At 40.1% G+C, this 14869-nt stretch overlaps 2 protein-coding genes across 2 annotated transcripts in view; one reads left to right on the top strand and one right to left on the bottom strand.

Annotated features, from left to right (window-relative positions):
- Positions 1-14863, bottom strand: part of lobo (coiled-coil domain-containing protein lost boys) — a 100836-nt gene extending 85973 nt beyond the window's left edge. Inside the window, exons 1-2 of the mRNA XM_013315434.1 lie at positions 14402-14863; positions 13898-14023 (exon numbers count right to left, since the gene is read on the bottom strand). Of these exons, the coding sequence (XP_013170888.1) occupies positions 13898-14023; positions 14402-14827 (552 nt within the window). The 5' untranslated portion in view covers positions 14828-14863. The remainder of the gene's footprint in view (positions 1-13897; positions 14024-14401) is intronic.
- Positions 8889-13359, top strand: LOC106120185 (protein distal antenna). The gene is made up of 2 exons (XM_013315433.1): positions 8889-9193; positions 10680-13359. The coding sequence occupies exon 2, from the start codon at positions 10696-10698 to the stop codon at positions 12226-12228; it is 1533 nt and encodes a 510-aa protein (XP_013170887.1). The 5' UTR covers positions 8889-9193; positions 10680-10695; the 3' UTR covers positions 12229-13359.
- Positions 14864-14869: the final 6 nt, after the last annotated feature.

The following is a 14869-nucleotide window of genomic DNA, read 5'->3' on the forward strand; positions in this document are numbered from 1 at the left end:
GTAAATTATATCTAAGTTATGTTTTGTTAGAACAACATCTAAAATTTCTCGGACATAAATTTCAATCAAAATTTCATCCTTGGCGAAGCGTTTCTTCAATGTGTCTACTACCTTCTCATAGTTCTCCTGTGTAGGCGGATAACTTTCCACTAATGCTCTTGCCTTCGAATGTGGAGCCATGCAATTTAATAAATAAGTAAATTTATCTTCGCTCTGGATTTTTTCGTCCAAATGAATTTTTTCATACTGCGTCCAGAATGCGATCCACGACTTCGGGTTATCATCAAATTTTCGCATTTCTATTTTAGGTAGGTTCAATGGTATCTGAGTACATCCCTGTTTGCTTGAGCCTGCTCCATTACATTTTATTTGCAGCCATCTTTTCTCTATTTCTTGACAGTCGTTAAATTCGTTAGTTATTGTTTCTTCGTCGTAGTTGACGTCTTCTAACAAAATTTCTTGTATTCTTTGATCTAAACTTATTATAGCTTTGAATTTCGCTTCTAAAAATTCAATATCGGCGTCTGTAAATTTTTCCTTCGCCGCGTGTCTGTTAAAAATACGTCTGAATTGGCACCTTTCTCGGGTTAATTTTTTAAGGTCCATTTTTTATTCGTATTCTTCGTGCTATCTATATTAATCCAAATCAATTTTACATGATTTTTTTTAGTCACGGTCGCCACTTATATATGTGAGGGATCTTTGCAATAAAACTATTATTTCCTCACATTTCCAGGTTCTTTATTCATGTTCTGACACATGTTCTTATTTTTCTTAAACTCTAAAACAAACGTCACTTCTCTTTTGACACATTTGTACAAAATAGGTTTTAATCTACAACATAAACTACTTAAAGGATTTGGATTCTTCCGCGGTATTTCAGTATTATTCACTCGCGTTTATATTATTTTTATTATAAATTATATAGTAACTAATTAATCCAACCAGTTTCTTTAAACTTATTTGAGAATTGTCTCTTAGCTCTTCAATAAATACTTCTTTGAAATATAACGGGTAAGTTTTAATCCTTACAACCTTATTAGTGCGTTAGTCCAGTTTACAATGATCAAATTCTTATTCAAAGAATGATCTTTTCTAAGTATCTAACAATTACTTCTATTCTACAATATCTGTTTTCAATTTAATAAGCTTTTTTCTGATGGAAGTGATGATAACGTTTACTCCTTTAAATACTACTGAGCTTCATGTTTTAAATACTTTAACAGGAAACCTAATCGTGATATTTCTACCAAAACATTCGTATCAAGACAGATTGCTGTCTCTATTTTTCCAAAGACAAATGATAGGGATGTCTATATTTTTTAAAGTAATTCGAACACCCAAAAATACATTATCTTAGTCACAAAAGTGCATCGCATCCGTCCCTCACTACACCAAAAGTACATTATTATTAGAGGGAGCAAACAAAAGGCGGGCTACGGCACCGCGGGCGCGCTTTCGCGCCATTGTCGGTTTCCGGGAAAAGATGGCCGGCCGCGATTGCCCGCGGGCCGCGCCATGCCGCCGCCCGCTCGACCGTCCTAAATCATTATCTGCGCCGCGAAAAAACTAATTGAAAAGGACTCTACTCGAGCATTGTTCGCTCATTACACTTATTACGGTTAAGCGACTTTACGCTGGAATTTGGCCAGAGTTTTGTAGATAAAAAAAAAAGTATTTCAATTGTATTTTCGTTTCTTGGAAGCGCGTTTTACTATGCAGATCATCGGAAACAATCATCTACGTACCGCGAATAAATTATTTACTAGATTTTGTGATTTTATTTTATCAAATTTCGGCTATGATTTAAATAATATCTTCAATAGAAATGGTAACAATGTATTATATATTTTGTTGTTTAAATTTACACGTAAACGCAATTACAAATGTTACGAGTTGCCAGAAACAAATTAGCGGAGGTAGAAAACATGTAGATACACACGAGTTCTTTGACACAAATATGTCAATATTCTTTGTCACCAGTGCTTTTTTGAAGAAATACGTAGTGTTTTTTTTTTAATTTTTCTAAAAAATTTGTCTTCTGAATAGTTACATTTTTTCTACCAACTTGAAAGCGTGCATTATGCTTTATTCATCATGTTAGTATTGAAAATACTGTCCTGTTAAACTTGCGTTCTACACAAAAAGGTTACATACGTAAAAACAATCGTAATTTAATATCATCACATTGCAATAAAATCCAAAAAGTTTTTAATGCGAACCGAGCCTGTAGTCATTCATTAAAAATTTCTAGGTAAAAATTAAAGCACAACGGTTGCATTATTAATTAAAGTTTTATAACAAATATGTAACAAGCCAACGTGAGAAATTCCGAGAAAATCTTGAATGTATTATATAAGATACATTGAAATCAATTTTCTGAGAAAATCCTTTATGTCTAAGGTATTCTGTGTTACAACCTCGTACGATTCACTATTGATAATAGATACGTGAATAATTAATTCATCTTGTAGCACACGCATCCAAATGAAATCAAGATCAAAGTACTTACTTAAAGAAATTCATAGAACAAAGTATAGTAACGAATCAACCAAATAAATTCCCTAATAAAAACCACAGGCTTACAAAACTAACCGTGAGTTTCTGACACAAAAATCTTCGTCTAAAACATATCGTTGTTCCTTTAACAAAACATAAACAACAATATGTTTTAAACGGAGATTTTAGTCTCTGAAACTCAGGGTAAATCATTTAACGGAAATGTTAATAGCATTGTTGAATAAAAAAAAACGAAACATCTGTGTCTCAATCTTACGAAATTTATCAGTGCATACTTGAAGCGAGTACAATTATGGCCCGAAAGTAACACGAGATGCATGAATGGTCACAGATGCCGCGCTCCTTTTTTTTGTGCTCCAAAATAATATTCACGGAGCCAGTCATTTGAACACGTTCCGGGTGACCCTTCCCGAAACCCTATTGTTTCACTTCGGGAAATGGAGGAACGAGCGTCTAATAAAAGTGTTCGACAGCGTCACGTCGCCGGCACAATGGGACACCGCGATGTAACAACGTCTTTTTGTCCTCCTTGCAATAATTGTAAAAGCAGAAAGCTGCCTCGACTTTTGTTACGACCGCCGCCGCCGCGAATGCGCCTTTTTTTCTGCGCCCAACCCTTCACTAGCCGCCGCGCCGCGCTGGCAAGATAACCATATAATTTTTTATAAGTTCCCAACAGGCAAAGATACCCGCGGGATAATGTCACTGCACATTGTTAAATAATTCGTATTATTCAACAACGTAATACACTATTTCTATTCTTAAAGTATAGACAATGCATAGAATATACACGTTAAGGTTCGTTCTTGACTTAAATATCAAAATGATACTAGCACACTACAAAATGCAACGCTATTTAAAAATAAAACCTTCGTTCCGTTCACGAATATAAACGTAACATTATCTGTGGGCGACATACAACATGCGATGTGACAGCGCACTCGGGTGACGCCGCGCCTCGCCGCGTCCGCAGCGTCCAAGCGCGCTTTCCGCGTATTCACAGCGCGTCTACCTGCGCCCCGCAGCCCCCTCCGGCGTCCACGTCCGCGTCACCATTTCGCTATGCTGACCTTAAAAACATAATATGCCACCGTTTCCGAGAATTGCGCGCTTACAGTTAAGCTCGGACTGCATTTTTCTCAATGCTAAATGCACTCATTTGCATTGTGTACGTAATGACAGGCGTCCAACGCAAAAAAACCAAGGAAGCCATTCATCGATGTAATATAGACCTACAACAATATTCCTCGATACATTAACCAACAAAAGAGGGAAAATGTTAGTTTTAATATGGGAGATGTAGTGGAAATGTTTTTGATATTAGCTCATTGAAACGCAATCGACCGTACAATTACGATACCAACCACTAACCACAGAGTTAGAATAAATATAAATTATTACAGAATCATAAATAGTTATCACCAAAACACAAACAAATGTCGGAAAGACTACATTAATTTCTTTTTTAACTTTTAGAATAGAATTAGGGTTGAACAGTGTTGAGTCCAGAGTCCAGAGCCCAAATACTTAAGTAACCCAAGCGCTTCTTTACTAGCTCTTTAGTACTGACAAACATACCTTCACCGTTGGCGAATTATCACCGACATCGACTTTCGGTTAGGCAGCCGCGCCACACTTCACGGCTGCACAACCCTACACCAGAGTCAACTTAAAGTCAATCTTAATGCGACACATTAAGGTTTGTATTGGAAGGTGGACAGGTGAAGGTCGGAGCGTTGGGTCGTTATCTGGCCGTCAAACGACCGGCCTCGGACGCCGTCGCGCCACGGCCCTGATGCACTCGCGGCAGATAACAATTAAGCATATACATACATATATACTGCGTTTCCACTGATGATCTACCATAAAAAATACCTTTGATTACCCCAATACAGGTTTAATCCAATTTAAACGGGGCCCAACATTATTACTTGATTTTCAAATTTTTTGAGATCAAAAAATGGTTAGTGCGAAATGATTTTTTTTTATTTAAGTGGAAGAATTGACAATGCAACCTATGCCTCTACGCAACATAAGAGTATGTCTACTAAAAACTACATTAAAAAAACAGCGATTGGTAGTTAATCAAGATTTAGCAGTGGGATCTTGCTTTAGAAAGTGCAATAGAAGGGTCTGTTTGTTCGGGCGCCACGGCCGCGGAGCGTGTCTGCACACTCACCGGGCTATACATACCTATCCATGTGGTATATATAGAGACTTGTCTAAAAATTCAAGTCGCGGCGTCACCGAGTGCAGCCGGTCTCGCGCCATCGGGCTAATGAGCGACGGGTGCGGGGGCGGCGGGCGCGGGCGTCGCGGGGGTCGGCTGAGGGTCGCGGGGGGCGCGGGGTAATGGCGCGCGGCGTCGGATGTCGCCGGGGGGTGCCGCCGCGCCGCCGATAACAAAATCACTAGAGAACGTGCTGCCCGACGTACGAAGCGATCTGTCACGGATGCGGCATAGCGAGTACACTTTCACCGTAACGTAATTATGAACTATCTGTATAAGCTTAGCAGACTTCTACTGCAATATAAAGTACGCTCAACCGTCAAATTTCAGTGTAAACAAAAACCAATTGTACTGGGCTCTAGTAAAACATATAGCTCTAGTAAAGTAGACATATTATTATCATGTGACAGTATTGAAAAAAAATTGTACACCAAAATTAACTATCGACATCATTTTTATATGATTATCTATAATTCTATTGTTTTAAAAATATATTAGAGTAATAAAATAAAACATTAAAGCCGCATCCAATTTGATACGTTGATCGTTGAACATCGCCAATGCCCGAAATACAGTGCGGGCGACGCGTCGTAAATCGCGGCGCGGCGGCCCCGCGCGGCGAGGGCCTTTGTGCGGCCTCGACTTGGCAAAAACATACCTACGAGCCGCCGCCGCTAGCCTCCAGCTACCCGACAACTACCTACCTAAACTTACGCTGCGCGACTCGCGAACGTACCTCTACATAAATATCACGAACACGTAACTTGGAATATATACATAAGCTAAAACACGTTGATTTAGGGGAGACAGACATGCATCATAAATGGTAGTACTTTAATGTATGGTTAGGTTACAATATAATAAGAAAATAATCAAAAATTGGCTAACTTCAGCTTTTAGTGGTCTGGTCTTAACTGCAAGAACGGCGGCCACCATTTAGCCGAACTTTTTAACTATTAAAATAAATAACTTTGAGGTTAACTCCAATAATGGGTTACCATAAACAATGAAACATATCGCTCACTATTTCCAAATAATTTAAAACAAAGTTAATTAAAAAAAAACATGGGGTACTAGGTACAGACAATACATAATCACGAGATTCTCTCAATGAAATGGCATGTTCAAAGTTTCAGCAGGCGCCCACGGCAGCGACCCAGACGACGCCCGGCTCCACCTACATAGCACTTTCGAAGCGAAGCGCCATTGTTGCTAGAATATCAAAATACCATGAACCTGACGATTCAAAGGTTAAGGGACTAAAATAAACGCATATAAAAACAATATTCGTATAAGTCAATAGCTATTAAATTATTATAGATAGTTGACATCAAAATTAGTTACTAATAAAGAAAGAAATTGTCTTTTAAGATGCTGCGTAAGTATTCAATAAACTACTCCGAGTGTGACTTTAATCGTATGTTTCTGTCTTTGTCTTTTCGTCTACAAACATATCATCATCACTGTGATTATCTTTGACAAAACAGATATAACAAAAGGTTTTAAACGAAGATTTTAGTCTCAGAAACCCACTATTAAAATTATCTAGTTGAAGTTAAAGTTAAATAGACGGTTAAAGTAGTAATTTTACGTTAGATATGTTAAAGAAATCTGTCGATATGAGTTATGCCTAAAAATTAGCAACTTTACCTATGATATAACCACCAAAGGGAAGTTTGAGACACCTTGATTGATGTGGTCGTGTGTATCGTACCTTGCTATCTATTGAATACTCATTACGCGAATAGTTTTATAACTTATTATTTGTAGTTAACTATTCATTCTACTGAGTCTATCAATAAATCGAATAAGAGTGTCAAAAATTAGCATTTCACTAGTGGCCACCGTTCATACTCTTGTCCCAATAACTTAAACACTAAGTCATTGGCCAAAAATTCGGTAAATCGGGCAAAGTTTGACAAATAAAGTTGGTTAGTAGTGATAGCTAAAGGCAGGGTGTGCGCCAACACGGCCGGGCATTAGTCAAAGCTGACACGGCGACAATTAACGGCCTACGAGGAGCAATACACCGCGCCGCAACTCTGCCCGCCTGCGCTACCCGACCGCCCAACCACGCCAACATAGACATCAAGTTGCGAATAAAATGGCACACGAAAAACTGTGATAATTTGTTAATAAATAGCAAAACAAATGAATAACGAAATAAGACATGCTTTATCCACTTGATAAAGCATAAATACGAAAAAAGTTATATCTCTGAAGGTACATGACATGTAACTATTTTCGTCGCATAAGTCAATATTTTGTCACAAAGGTGTTGTACAACTTTGAAATAAATTCCTGCTTGATACCTCCACACATTTTTGAGTAAAAGGGTCTTGGTAGACAGACGAACGGGCAACAAAGTGATCCTATAAGGGTTTCGTTTTTTTCCTATGAGATACGGAACCCTGAAAAGATTTAATTTTAAGTGTAAATAAGAAGTGAGAATATTTATGACAAAACTAGTCAGATAAATATCTCATGCTGTTCAATGAAGGCGATTTTTTAAACAGCATTGTTTAAAAGTCGATTGTTCATTATCGGTTGTGAAATACAGTGTACTGCCCACCTCGTTAATCGTTAATCCGGCACTGTCGACTCCGCGTCAAGGTTGCAGGATGTGACCTCACTGGAACCTTTTACAAAAGAACGAATCTTGTTTTCTTGTGGACGCGTGATTGCATGAAAGGTGACATGATTAAGAACGGAGTGGCGATTGCAATGACGGAAGATAAATCAATGTGGAGTACGAAAACATGGTGCATCGACTCCAAATGAGTGAGACAAAGACAAAGAGAAAGTGGTAAACTGGCACCTGTACTCACTAAAAAATCGAAGTGACCACTATCTATAGACTTCTAGAACAAGTTTAACAGCAGCGTTGCCCCTGTATCATGGAAAGATATTGGTATAAATTTACCTTGTCTACTATAGATGTCATCTGAATGAACTATACAAAATAAAAAAAGTAAATACGCAATATTAATATGGCCAATAGCAAATAATGGCCATGAAAAACTGAAGATTCCTACCAGAATAGGTACATGGAGTCGTAGGTAAATATTTTCAAAATAGGTTATAATTTATGACAGGGACATTGCGATTTAGTATGTAGCGTAATGTCTTTCTTGCCAGCAGAGGTCTAGGCAAATTCTCATTACTAGCACTTCACGATGTGCGCGCTTGAACAAAGTCAGAGGTTAGAGTTAGTCAAAGAGTTTATAATATCCGCGCCGCTTTAATCTAAAACGAACAATAGACAGAAAAATGTATAAATAACACTAAAGGATTGTTCTATTAGCTGATTAAACTGTTCTTTTTGAAATAGTTTCATTTTACAATGATATAGAAGGTCTTTCAACAAGGAAGCGACGATAACAATAAAACCTTCATCTTTGGCACATTAAAGATGGGCCCTCTATTTGAATTTCTTTATTAATTCGTATATTCGTCCGGTGGCGGCACCACCTTGATTACTGTGCCATATCCTAAAATTATCAACATAAATAAAACCTACGAGATGGCATAAGCCATACAAATTATACTAAAAACATTTGTTATTTTTACCAAATAAATATAGAACTTCAAAACAAAAGTTGAAATAAAAGTGGTAACTTAGACAAAGTACCTATCTATCAAATAAAAGTACCAGTAACACACGATAAAATTTACAAGTTCACGATAAGTTTCAAATAATGATCAGCGGACAAACAGAAAGAATTATAGCTGCAGCTATAAGTTCAACAACTTTCTACGTATTGTTTACAAACGTAGCGGCGACGCGGATGCTACGCCTCGTAGCGCCCTAACAACAAAAATTATACATAATTCATTTAGAAAAATATTATAACGGCATCTATAGTCTTGAAAACAAAACTTCGAGTTATAAACAAAGTTTGAGAGCTATGAGAAGTTCATTCGAATAGCGGCGCGGGTAAACTTGGATGCAGTTTTTGAGATCGGTAGAAAGTCGATGCGTTTGGAATTAATTACGTTAATAAAGCGCGCGAGGGCTAGGCCGTTGCCGCGGGGTCGGCGGCGGCGGGGGGTGCGCGGGGGGCATCGTTGCGAGGGCGTTCGGGGCCGGCCGGGGCTGCGGGGGGTAGAGTTGGACGGACACAAAGGAGAGGCGCGGCCGGCCGGCGGGCCGCGAGCCGGGCGGCCTTATCACCGAGCGGCACACAGTCGCCTCGCGTTCCCCGCGACGCACGTTTCCGCGAGTGACGGCCGAGCCGCGAACACAGTGCTTAGTGCCAGTGCCGCGCACACAAGTGACTTGTGACATAGTGAGTGAAGACCAAACCTTTAAACTATAGCATCGTAGTGTTGTGACTGCGCGTCCACGACGCCGAACACACCACGACCATCTGTTTGTGGGCGCAAAACAACGCGACTGTCAAACATTGTAAACACAACAGCGCACGTGACGCCGGCTCACAAGTAAGTTTTGTTTGTATCGTTATTGCAATTACGCTAACGCGCCGAGATACAATATTTAAAAGTTACTTTGAAAACTTTTTCATCGTTTAAATTTCCTTGTATCACTGAATATTTAGCGTAGGGTGATGAAAATTTCTTAATCAACTTATATCGAAGTTTTACAATATCAGAATATACTTAACATATGTAAATATTTTTCTTTATAACTTTAATGACTAAGATAAAGTTTACGTTAAAATATTTTACAAGCCGTAACTCGATAGATCACGATATTGGTTGAAAGAATTTTTAAGAATTTCGTTGAATCTCAAAAAGGTGATATTGACGTTGAATATAATATAGAAAAGTCACAGCTTCAAAGAAAAACATTATTGCATCCATAGAACTTTAACTGTAAACTTTAGAACATTCGAAAAAAGATAACGTTCAGACGTCCATATAACTCTAGTTCCCGTGCTGTTAATTAACAAAACAAAAATTGCTAACCAAGCTTAAACAGAATATTTAAAGTTTTACCAAAAACTCTGTTTCCACACGTATAAATAATAAATAAAACTTGCTTACTAAAATTTTCCAATATACCTATCTACCTACATATCTACAGTATTACAAAAATATATTACTGATACTAGGAAAATTAATAATTTAATAAAATATGACGTTACTAATCTCAAAGTACGCTGTAAATAAATAAAATGTAAAAATTCTCGGTTTAAAAATTTCAGAAAATAAGTATAATTTTAAATGCAAAATATTTAACTATATGTTACGCCGTGTAAGGATATATACTGCCACATAACTAATATTATTTTTTACTCATCCCTTTACGTAAATATATTGTTTTTAAATTTTACACGTAAAATGCACAACTCGGTCGTGTAGCGCCACCTAGCGGCGACCGCGGTAGCTTGGGCCGCGCGATCACAAGGTCACCGTGTCAACGACCCGACAACTTTTGCCGTTTACTGTTGTCGTAGGTCATAATTTTATGTCTTCTTTTTGTTTATCTTTTCGTAACTTTATAGCTTCCCGCGCAAACATCGTATAGCTCGTGCCGCAAACCAAGCCGCGATATTGCTCGTTATTGCATTCAACAAATAATATATTTTTTACATAGCGCGCGAACTGTGCACACCTTTTGATAAGTAGGAGTTCAGTAACCTTGAACGTGTTTTCGTCTACCTCGAGCGTAATATATATTGCTTATTTTTTATGTTCTCTCTTCGGGAGATAAAGATTTTAGCTTTTAGCAGACGACGACAATAAATAACTAGAATAGATTAGATAACACAATGTAACTAATGACAGTAAATATTTCATCGCCGATTTAATTATGTATGTGTTTATTTATATAAGGTATTCCATGTAATAATAAGAAATAATGTAATACTAAGTGGTGACTTCTATAATAAAATTTGTTAAATGATTTGTGATTATAATGATTGTTTGCAACAATAAACTTTACGGATTATTTTGATTGTTACAGCTGGCGCAAGGTCGCTATGGCGACTAAGGGCAAACGGCCGATGCGCGCGCTCACGCCCAGCGACAAGATCGAAGCGATACAGCGCGTCAACGACGGCGAGTCCAAGGCATCGGTGGCACGAGACATCGGCGTGCCCGAGTCCACGCTGCGTGGCTGGTGCAAAAACGAGGACAAACTCCGCTACATGACCTCGCGTCTCTCCTCACCAGAAACTGACAAGAGCAACGACGGCGAGCCACTCGAAAAGCGCGCGCGCACAGAGTCCCCCGTCGCTCCGCTCTCGCCCGCGCCTTCCGGCCTCGATCTCTCCGCCCCTGTCGGAGCCACGCACGTTCCAACGGCCGCCCCCCCGCCGCCCACCGACACGCCTGTCGAACTCACCACAAAGCGCGCGGAGCCCGCCCTGCACCACGCAGCACCCCGCGACCGCCGCGCCGACCCCGGCGCCAGTGTCTCCATGAGCGCTATCAGCCCCCTCTCAGGCCTGGCGCACCTGCCGAGCCTCACACACTCTCACCTCGGCATCAGCTTCAATGAAATCGCTACCAACCTGACCCTGCTCGCTCAGCTCAACCCTGGCCTATCGGGTCTGTCGGCTCAGCCGGCCAGCCGCGCGCTTCGCTCCGTGCGCTCCCCCAAGCCAGCACACAACGGAGGACTAAACCTCAGCGAAAGCAAACATCGGAGCAAGTCCCACCACTCGCACTCCTCTGATCCTTATCGTCACAGCGGTTCTAAGTCACATCATAGCAGTTCCCAGAGTGCGACCCAGCCAGTAGACGACACGCTCTGGTACTGGCTGAAGACCCAACAGGCTATGCTCGACTTGACAGCGCAGACGACCACCGCCCACCCGCTGCACCTCGGCAAACCTAGCGAGCCCAGTCTACCGCCAAAGCCGGTCGCGCCGGCTCCTCCTCTAAATTCGCACTTAGATTACAATAGAAACTCTTGGCTGTGGCAATATTACAAACAGTTTGGGGGTGCGATGCCCCTGCCGGAGGATAAACTGAAATCGGCATCGCAGGTCCCGAAAGACAAAGCGGCGGAGAACATTCTTTATTCGCAATTGACAAGAGGCAAACCGGAGGAGGAACACGCCGCGACCGCGATACCGATCCCTGTGCCACCGCAGCCCGCCGCCACCGGGGAGGTGCGCGAGTCAGCCGCGCCCGAGCCTCGCGTACCCGAACCCGTACCCAGCCCCGACGTCGGAACGGAGAACAAAGAGCCCAATCACGAGAAAAATGTGGACACCAGCAGAAGTCAAAACAAGGCTCGGAATGTCCTGGACAACTTGCTCTTCAATAATACCAATCAAACGTGCGGAGAGGAGGCGAAGTCGAACGAGGTCACGAACGGAGAGTGGGAGAGTGGCGCGGCAGAGGCGCTGGAGCACGGGGAGAAGTTCTTGAGGTGGCTGGAGGCGAGCGGCGACCCCAGCGTGACGCGCATGCACGTGCACCAGCTGAGCGCGCTGCTGCACAACCTACGCTCGCGCCGCGCCGCACCGCACGCGCCCGCCGAGCACGCGGCGCGCCGCAAGTAGACGCGCCCCCGGCTTGCGCGCTCGCTACAGGGAATATTTCAATTATACGTGTACATATTTAATTACGTCGTCGCCAGTAAGCGTTCACTTGTGATATGTGTAGCCAAATTTGCGTAATTTCTTTGTTCTAAAAGGAAAGCTATGCATTATATTTGTTTAGTTTATAAGGTTTAACGTAGCCGCGGTGCAGAACCGGCGCGGTTCCCTCGATACCTTTGTCGAATCTCTACATTGATAGTTAAACTGTTTCCGAGTCTATAACAAACTTTATTGTGTTAATAAATATAGGTAATAAATGTTACAGTTCCACAGTGATGTTAGTTTCTGATGCACACGAGTCGTTATGTGATTAGATTAATTAGTGTTGCCGTCGCCGCCGCTATCTTTGTACGTTGCCATTGTCGATTACATTCCTAGGTGTTGTGCCCTACCGTAGTGCGATCCCTATGTTCTACCTCAGATCAAATCTAATGCTAAGTCATGGCCATCTGTCGGCCGCTTAGGGATATTTGTGTTGCGAGAGCCGCTTGTGGCAATTGTGTCGCGTACCTATACCAAATAATATTGAGGTTGCGATTGAATCGAATGTGCCAATCGTAAGAACAAGGTAGTATATGTTGTTAAGATATAGATGACTATGGTTATCGACACCCGTGTAATTGTTTTTTATTGCTCAGTATTTTATATAATATCGTAGACAATCTCGAGGTCTCGATTCGGAATTGTATATGTTAAACGTAACCAGTTAAGGACTCTGTGATCAAAATTATAAATTATTGAGAGATTATTAATATTATAAGTACATTCCTAATAAATAGAGCGTATTATTATGGTGATGTTGAAGCGAGCGACCGACGGCACGGGGAGGTCGGGGACGTCGCCGCACGCCGCAAGCCTGCCCGCCTGCCCGCCGTCGGCCGCACGCTGGTTCAAAGATTCTATGTCTCCTTTCCATTGAAGTTAGTATAGTTGTATTGTGTTCGTTGTAATTATGTTAGCTCCATTGGATACTGTTTCGAGAGATAATATTTTGTACAAAATTAATATGAAAAAAAATGATTATTAAAGATTATACTTCGTAACGCAGAGTTTGTGATCTTGAAATGTTGAAGAATTAAATTTGAACCTTTAACGACATCTTGTGTTTTATTTACATTAAAATGCTATCAGAAAACTTTCTTAACACTAAAATACGACGAAACTACGAAAACAATCAATAAACCTTACATCTTGTAATTTATAATTAGAAGATAAGATTCGTTACAAAATACAACATCGCAATGAAAAAGCGCTGTGTAAACTTCGCGCCAAAATTACCGTGGTTGTTTATTGGGTACTGTGCCAAATATTTCTCGATATTTGTCCTTCCAGAAAATTATTAATAAAAGCGGGACACTTCGAAAGATTAATATAAATAAAGATATCAATAACACCTAGTTTTCATTATTGAAATCCCTTTTTTCGTAGTCGAAATTAAGTATTTAAATCAACAAAAACTATAGATGACTTGAGACATATAGCGCCATCTATTATAAATTCACCATAACTTTTTAAAATATCCAATTTTAAAATAATATTGGTTTCCGGTGTATGTCCGATGTAGAACATTTTAAATTATTATTACACGCGATGATAAATACGGATTAAATAAGAATACAAAAGGACTCACGTGCAGCATGGGTTTCGCAAGTGGTTCGTAATCAAAATATTCCGAAGCCAAAGTAGCGATTCCTTGCCATGTAGTTGTGTCGGAGTAGCAGAGCTTTGTTGGCCTTATCGTTGTACACACCATTTTCTTAAACAAATAAAAATGCAATGATTAATATCCCATATTTTGGTAATATCGTTTGCTTTCACATTTTTAGAAAAGCGACATCTATCCTTAATAAAAGAAATAACACCAAAGTTTTTGATCATATTTCTTTGATATGTTTTAGCTTAAGGTGGTGTAATACTATCCTACAAGAGGTCTCTGACTTAATATTACAATACATTTTATAGCATGACCTAATAGTTTTAATACATAAGTTCACAAATTAGCATCAGGATTGAACACTAATTTGACCGACCGACCGAAACTTTAGGACTCCGTAGCTAGTAACAGGACGACTAGCAGTGTTACTAGGCCGCAGCACATGCAGATATGTCTTAAAAATGCGAATGTATAACCTACCTGCAAACCACATTCGTTAGGCGCTTGTAGTAACAGGGGTCGTCGAAACTTGTAAAATAACAGAAATTGGCGTCTAAAATTTTCAGCGTAGGCAAGTAAAAGCCTCTCTTTATCAGTGTTCGTATAATAACTCTTAGGGAAACATGATCTTGTTTCAAAAACTGGTTCGTTTATTTCTGGCCAACAAAGGTTTACTACCCCAAGTTCGTAAATGGCATTAACTAAAGATTCTATATTCAGTTTGTCTTTCACAACTTTACGACCAAAAATCCTCGGTGATATTTCATTGAATTCGCCTTCTTCACACGGTCGGTCAAAAATTTGCGTTACTATACTTTCATTAATTTCAAGAACTGGATCTAATTGTTCCACATCAGTTTTCTTGTCTATCGAAAAAGTTTCTGAAGATAACTTAATTGAGGCCATGTTTACTGTATTTGGTCCTTCTCTACGAGTATATTATATGCG

Source organism: Papilio xuthus, unplaced genomic scaffold, assembly GCF_000836235.2.
Source record: "Papilio xuthus unplaced genomic scaffold, Pxut_1.1 DF826961.1, whole genome shotgun sequence".
Lineage (NCBI taxonomy): Eukaryota > Metazoa > Arthropoda > Insecta > Lepidoptera > Papilionidae > Papilio > Papilio xuthus.